Source organism: Bos javanicus, chromosome 1, assembly GCF_032452875.1.
Source record: "Bos javanicus breed banteng chromosome 1, ARS-OSU_banteng_1.0, whole genome shotgun sequence".
Lineage (NCBI taxonomy): Eukaryota > Metazoa > Chordata > Mammalia > Artiodactyla > Bovidae > Bos > Bos javanicus.
Window position 1 is genome coordinate 35431893 of NC_083868.1, and position 8179 is coordinate 35440071.

At 38.2% G+C, this 8179-nt stretch overlaps 1 protein-coding gene across 5 annotated transcripts in view; it reads right to left on the reverse strand.

The window, feature by feature from the left end:
• Positions 1-8096, reverse strand: part of VGLL3 (vestigial like family member 3) — a 58540-nt gene extending 50444 nt beyond the window's left edge. For 3 of the 5 annotated variants that reach the window (XM_061432611.1, XM_061432360.1, XM_061432272.1), the window contains exon 1: positions 7959-8096. In XM_061432611.1, coding sequence (XP_061288595.1) covers positions 7959-8084 — 126 coding nt within the window. In that variant the 5' untranslated portion in view covers positions 8085-8096. Of the gene's footprint in view, positions 1-7633; positions 7836-7958 lie in introns of those variants that run through there. The other 2 variants (XM_061432541.1, XM_061432454.1) reach the window with 1 other exon arrangement.
• Positions 8097-8179: the final 83 nt, after the last annotated feature.

The window sequence follows — 8179 nt, forward strand, 5'->3', positions numbered from 1 at the left end:
ACTTTTTCCTAAGGAAACAAAAATATTTTAATGAATCACTGAATATTTGGAAATAACTTAAAAAAAAAAATCTCTACTGACTTTCTTCTCTAAGGCAATGATTCTCTCATCCTGACAGACATGGTTAGGGCCTATAAGAAAGGACCACTAGCCTCTAGTCAATGTTTCAAAACTATAAATCCCATAAAGTAGTGCATTTCTCTTTGATCATATTTTTCTGAATTTACTTGAATAACAGATTTTTAAATCTATCTCAGAGAGACTTGATGTTTTGGCCCTTAGTCTATTTGGAGGAGGGGGAATCAGGTGGAGGGAGGTCAGGATAAGGATCAGGATAAGGAAGATAGTTCACAGAACTTTGATGTATTTTGTTTCACTAACTCTCACCGGTGCACAAATATTCAGTCTAAATAATTATTCTCAATTTATATACGCAAAAGCTGATTTATTTGGCCAGCATCTAACTAGTAAATGGCAGGGATGGGATTAGAACTTATTTCTATCTGACTAGAAAGCATCTGCCAAAAAAACAGATTAAAGAAAATGAGCCTCTATATAATATTTAATTGAATAAACAAACAGAAGCCCACAGGCAGAATGGTATCATATGCTAAGAAAAGTCAAAAGTTAGTTATAACATTTAAAAATTAGGAATGCAAACGTATCAAAATATGATTATTAAATAAAGCATTGTTTTTCAAAATATATGTATACCTAGAGGAACCTGCCCTTCTATATCTAGAAATATGTTGTCCCCCTTAGCAAGTTAGAAACAAAATAAAGTTTTTCTGAAAATACTGTTTTGGAAATATGAGCAGAGTCAATTTACAACATACATTCATACCTCAAGATTTGTTTGCTAGCTTTGTGTGTTTGTTTTTATTTTTCTTAACAGTGGGAGAAGCAAACCAAAAATAACACTGGCTCTTTATGAGCACACTTGCTGCTCAATGATTCTGGTCATTATCAAAAAATCAAACCCACCCCCTTAAAGGATGAACATTTTCCAGTTTTGAAGATGTTCAAAAAAATGTGCCACAGGCTGAGAGAGAATTTCAAAATTTGCATTCCCAAAATGTTTTAAGCAATGATCACATCATGAGGGTATGTGTTCTCTCTCAAACAGACTGCTTTGAATGAAACAACATTTCTGACATATAAATTTCTGGTATGTTTGTATAATCCTATTACTAGATTTAGGGTATGATTTCACTTTTAAAAATTTATCTATTGTTCATGGAATTGTCAGTTAATTCCTACTTTGTGTCAGTCATTGTGCAAAGACTTGGAGCCACAAAAATGATAGTCAAAGCATTTGAGAGAGGGTTGTAAGGAAAATGATAAAGAGAACTTGAGGGTGCATCTACCTGGCTAATTGTCTAATTTCTCCAAGTAGCTAATATTCAAAAATTTTTATATGAGAAAATAAGACAGTAACACTGGGTAAATTACTAATTGCTTTTCTTGCTTCTAAGGAAGCCCAGATGGGAAGGGAACACAGCAGAAAGAAGAACTGGAATGGTTAAGGAGATTTGACCACAACTAGTCCATAAATCTGGGTAAAGAACCAAAACCTCTGGCCCTGAACTTCCTCTTCTGAAAATGAGGAATTTTGACTTGATTATCTCAGAGAGCTTGTACAATTCTCTATCCTAATAAGCAACATGCTGGAGCTCTAGACAAATTCACACTTAATTTTGTTTCGTACATTGGCTGCCTCTTCTGATTTTTCAGGATATTGGCCAAAAAAAACCTACAGATCAGTGAAGACTAATTCTTTTGCAGACGTAGGTCATCTAGCTCAATTCCTAGGAATTAGTTTGGGTAATTCCTTTAGCTGTCTTCACAGGAACTGGAAAGGAGGCATCCTTCGAATCCTCTCACCCTACCCACTAAGGACAAGTGTTTCGGCACACTAAAATAATACAGTTTTAAGAGAAAAGGACACCTGTTCACTTCAGGCCTTTCTTCCTTTCCTTTTTTTTTTTTTTTTCTTCTTTACTAAAGTAGGAGACAAGTGAAAAATAGTTCAGTTACCCTAGTTTAGATCATACTTGTAAATTACTAGCATAAATCTGATATCTGCTGAAATATCTATAAATATGGCATTTATGACTTACTTCTAGCAGCAAATGTTTGTATCTAATGGTTCAAGGCATTCTTAGGGTCTTCCTAAATGAATAGCTGAAGTAGAAAACCAGCTGCTGAAAGAGGTGCTTTTTGAAAGATTCAGTGCAAAGTTTTGACCAAAATTACTTCCTTCACTGGTCTCTGCCAGAGTCGGGAAACTTAAGTATTAGAGAGCTTTGTTTCTTGAATGAAAATGTTTTTCCTAGAGATAATACCATAAATTGTTATATATTACTAGATTTATCAGTTTTGAGATTTCTTTTTAAAGCCAACTGGAAATACAGCCTATGAGAATGAGATTCAAGTTAAGTGTCCAGGTTTTAGAACAGCAGTCACTTAACTTCTCAAATTCACTTTAGAATGTGACTTAAGCATTCCAAACATAATATTTTTTGTTTTGTTTTTGTTTTTTAATTTATTTATTTTTAATTGAAGGATAATGGCTTTACAATATTGTGTTGGTTTATGCCATACATCAATGTGAATCAGCCCATAGGTATACATTTTTGTCCCCTCCTCCAAGAACCTCCCTCCCACCTCCCACCTCCCACGCCATCACAGAGCCTGGGTCTTAGTTCCCTGAGTCATACAGCAGATTCCCACTGGCTATTTTACATATGGTGGTGTACATGTTTCCATGGTACTATCTCCATTCATTCCACCCTCTCCTTCCCCACTCCCTGTGACGGCACGTCTGTTCTCTATGTCTGCATCTCCATTGTTGCCCTGCAAATAGATTCATCAGTACCATCTTTCTAGATTCCATATATATGCTTAATATACAATATTTGTTTTTCTCTTTCTGCCTTCACTCTGTATAATAGCTGAGCATAATATTTTTAGTCTTACTGAAAACCCCCTTTGCACAGAAAGATATAAGATAGAAATGTACATATTGCCGAACTGGGTCAGCACAACATCTCTTCTGTAGTTGCGAAAAGAAGTACCATGAAGGATCATTCTACCTCCTGATCACCCTCATTCCCTTTATCGTCTCCTGGTCCTCTCCAACTCTGTGAGATGTGAGCCTCTACCAAGCACTAGGTAAAGAAGGACTTCCATGCATTGAGAGAAAATATCCTTAACTTAAATTTCCACAGAATGCTTCCTTGTCCTGGCATTTGGTTTTCTGGTGAATGAAGCCTTACTGCATGTGAATTTATGGCTTTCCAGCCTGCCTGTACTATCGGTATTGTAATCTCCATTTTGGTTGATTGCCAGAGACAACAGTTCAGTTTAGTTAGTTTAAAGTTTAATTTTCCTTCTGGCTTTGAATTTTCTGGCTGGAAAGTTATTGGGAGCATAAAGCGCTGAGGCACTTGAAACTTCTCAGTCTCTACAGTCAAGTTATTTTGTGTAGTATGGAATCAGAGAGGCTGTTCTTTCTCAAAGAAGTCCTGTATGGACTCTTACAAATCCACTTAAGTCCTTGCTTACAGTTGCAAGAAAATTAGATCCTCCCACTTAAATAAGAGGCCTGTGTATTGAAACTATTTAGAATGTAATTATATGCTTTTCTCTTAATGAATCTAAACTTATGTTGGAATAGCAATGATATATAAGGTACCTAAAGCTGACTGTTAATACCACTTCCTGAATATTATTTTCAAATAAATACATGTTCATTTGCTAACTGATATTCTGCTTCATCAACAAAGGATGCAACATGGATAGCAAAAGTCATTAGCATTATACAAATGCTGCAAAAGGACTTCGGAATGCCTAAACTAAAAACGTACACTACCAAGGACTTGGAAAGAATTTCAAGCCCCAAGGCCAAAGAATCTACTGCGTATTAATCTTCTTTATCAAAAAGTTGATTTGGAGCACTAAAGACAAAAATAAGTCTATTGCACAATAGCAAGAAAAAAAAAGACAGGGGACCACATGGTATGGTGGAAAGATGCTATCCTAGGGAGCAGGGCATCCAGTGGTCCTAATTTTGTCACCCATTAGCTTTGAAATCTTTAGTCAGGTATTTCAGCTCTATAAACATGCATTTCTCCATCTGGAAAAGGAGGGGTTGAAGTGTGTGTTTTCCAGGGTTTTTTTCCCTAACAAACAGAATCTCGGAAAGATTTTTATGACCTAACCAAAGTGGCAGAGGCCAGAGAAAGAGCTTGAAAAATCCCTTACAAACTTATAACTGGAGTTCTGCCTCCCAAGACTTTTAATTCTCTTAAGTGGAAGCATGCATGTATAGTCACCCAGCTGTCACCCTGGAAGAGGGGAGATTAAATATACTCATATATGAAGCCCAAAGTGTGACTGTTAAAAACCCTTATGCACAATTAGTGAACAAGGGCTATTCTCCTCTGTTTTCACTGCCTCGTCTATGAACTACCCAGTTCTGAAAGCTCTGCTTTAAGTATCTCCCTAATGTTAACATTATGAAAGAATGGGGGGAGAGGGAGGGAGATTTTAGACAACCACAGATTGCCCGCATTTAAGATGAGGAATCCAATGTATGAAGGGAATTTATGATTTCACATTATTTCCCTCAATTTTTCCTGACACATATCTTGAGTTTTTGTTTTTTATTTTTTTCCATTTTTCCTACTGTCACTACTAGGATAGAAGTACATTCCTTTCTGTACATGTTCTGCAGTGTCATCATGCCTTTGGAGCATGTGCTGAGAGACGGGGTCAAGAGTTCTCCTGAGGAGATAGTAGGGGCTGATACTTTCGAGCTAGGAAGAAATGGTGGGCACAGGGACCAGAGAGCTTAGCAGCCCTCAACAAATCCTGGCTCTAGAAACCACACTAAAATGTATTCACAGCCATGCAGTTTCTAGGAAGTAACGTCAAGGATTATAAAATTGACTCTACAGGTATATTTACATAAGGTGCTAACCTATTACCCACCAACAATGTATAGTATGTTCAAATAAAAAAAATAAAACTTAAGATTTCAAACATACTCTGTGCTGTTAGGGGAAAAGCTGAGAGTACATGCGTCTGGAGTATGAAGTTCTACTATTTCAAAAAGAATTTTCTGCTATATAATCATACATTAAAAGGAAAATATACTTAAGTTTAAAATCCAGTGTAACAAACCATTATGGCATAATAATTTACAAGGACTTCAGAGCTACATGGCTTTGAGGGAAAAATCACAAAGATACACTACGATAATTGAATATACAGAAGTGACAGCAAAACTTTAATGCTATCTTTTCTAACCTTTTCTAAATGATGTTTAAACTTTGTCACTCTATCACTTTTTCTGCTTCTTGGCCTCAACAAATCAATTTTTTTAATGTAGTAGGGCTTGTAGCTCTTATTTTTGTCTCTCATGCAAGATGCTACTAGGGGTCACTTTCCATGTGCAGAGAAAACAATCTTCATGGATAATAATGATAAAAACGTATGGAATGCAAAAACAACCAAAATATGTATTCTCAGATGACTATGTTGAGGACAAGTCAATATTAGTCCCACTTCACCCACACACCACAGAGTCTAAAAATGTTGTCAGCTTGATAACAATTTCCTGATTTAATCCTTTTTCCAACAGAAAATATAGGTCATCAAAATAAACTCCTGACAGTAAAAGAACAGGAGTTACACTACTATCTTTTATTTTGCTAGCCAGTTATAGTCAGATAGTTTCTTTACTCCACAAAACAAAATAATCTCAAACAAGCCAATGCAGTAAAAGCAACGTAAAAATTTCAAGCACACTTCTCAACAAAGTTCTTAAGCTCAACTCAGCCTAATGCCTACTTAAACAATATCTACAGAAGCCCAAAGGGTAGCAGAAATTACTATTTACTAATATATGATACTCATCAAGGTAGACATTTCAAGTGAAAAAGAAAGCTTATTTTTTGATTTGTTGATGGTCTTAGCAAAAGAATGCAATTTGGGAACTGAGTTCCGGGGCTACTGCAAAAGTTAGATAAGACATCGGAGTCATTTTTTATTAAAAACTATATTTCATGATTAGTTATTTACAATTTTTCTGGTACCAAACTTTATTTTCTAGCTCAAAAAATTATTCCAATTTTAACCCTCACTAAATATTCATATTTTAATGCAACTATTTCCACAACTCTAGAAAATAAAATCTTACTCAAAAGTAATCTGCTAAAGTTACTTTTGATGGGGAAAAATACCTTTATGAATGCTTAGTAAAGTTTGAGTTTATTGCTCATCTATGTTCCAATTGATAACTGAAGGCCTCTACAGTGTCTGCAGTGGAAGAAAGGAAAGAAGAGGGTGGTTCATCTGAAACAGAGTGTTCATAAAACACACAAAACAGATATCCAATGTCTCTTTGCATCCCTTGCCTGACTTGGATTTAAATGGTTTTCTCCATTACCTATATCTTTTATATTAAAGCCAAAGAATGTAAACAAAGAGCCTAACCAAAATGTTTTAACCTATTACCCTTGACCACAAATTACAAAGCTTTCCCATTCCCCTCCCTAAAAGTAATCTTGCTTTTAAATGCTGAAGCTGATGAATATTAAAAAAAAAAAAAAAAAGCCACGGAGTGAGGCTCCTTCCTCTTTTGCCCTAGTTGTCCTGGTTAAGCTCATACTGTTCACCAGATGAATCTAGAGTATGTACCCTTCCAGAATCAGCTGAATTTCAGTCCCTAAATTATAAACAGAAGTTATCATTTCTTTCCAAAGAGTAGCACAATAAATCTAGTAAAGAGACAGAAGTAGAGGAAATATTTTAAATGACCAGGTTAATTAAAGAGCCAAACCCTAAAGACCACAATAAAACACAGGGTTTTTAAGAAACTAAAAAACAAACAAACAAAAAAAATCAATAAACACTGTGGATGTTATTATTAAAAGCGCACCTAGATCCCTGATAGGTATCTCCACCTCAGAGTACATAAATAGCATTTTTTTAAGTCTCACCAAACCAACCCAGCCTAACTCCCAGAGTCTGAGGACCCTACTTTGGTACACCCTGGCCACGTGCTCACGTATGTGCTTTATGTAGGCTGACTAACCCTTGACACTCTGTGGCATCCAGAAAGGAACATCCAGGGATACCAAGTGCTAAATTCCCCAGAACCCTATTCTCCCTTCTAAAGGAACGCTATCATCTCCCTAGTTCCTGAACCCTTCTTATCTAACAGCATTCAGTCACTCTTGGCATGGTGGAGATCCAGCATCCAGTGATCCAAGGTTACTTCTTGGCTTGGGAAAGGAGAGGGTTCTGTCCAATAGACTGAACCATAGCACCTCTGTGCTTTGATGGAATTAAAAATAGATGAGGGATTTGGGGATCAATACTTGCCCCCTAAGTCACAGTATGGAAGAAGACAGATTTTACAGAGAACTTCTAATATAATTTGACGAATATCACGCTAGACCCAAGTTCCACCAAAAAAGTCCCAGAACAGACATTCCGTGGGCTCACTATCCGGATAGCCTTCCCTGTGTCAGTGACACATTTCATCCTCTTAATCAAGAAAACCCTAGTACACTCCACCTTTTCAAAGGAAACAAGATACTTGGTTTAAAGGAAGTTTACTCACATATTCTTAAAACAGGTGCCCTTGGTGAGCTTCAAAGAACTGAGCCCTAAGAGCTAGGGTGGCTATGACCACAGCTCACTGAAGCCCCCAGCCAGGTAACTTCTCACTTGGAATCCCTACCCGTCGGCCACCTGGCTGCTCGTCCTTCCCGAAACTCTGCTCTGCTCTTCTCTTCCGATGGCTTTCTGTTCAAGGGCGCTCCCGCAACTCTCAGAGCATCCTCCGCGCCACCGATCCCAGAGGGACGTCGTCGCGGGAGCCCCAGACCGATACTCTCCGTGCCCCTCGCCCCCGCCCCCGGCAGGCTGCCCGGTCGGTGACTCACCTGCTGGCCAGGTTGGGGCGCCGGGTGGTAACAGGCTGTGGGGCAGGTTGCAGCTGCCACGGGGTTGGGCAGATACTGGGGCGCTCCATACGGCTGGGGGTGATACATCACCTCCGCACAACTCATGGCAGCCGGGGCAGCGGCGGCCCCGGGGCTGCGGCCGCGGCTTTATGGGCTGGAGCGACGGGCTCCGCCGCCGCCTCTGTCGCAGCTCCAGCTGC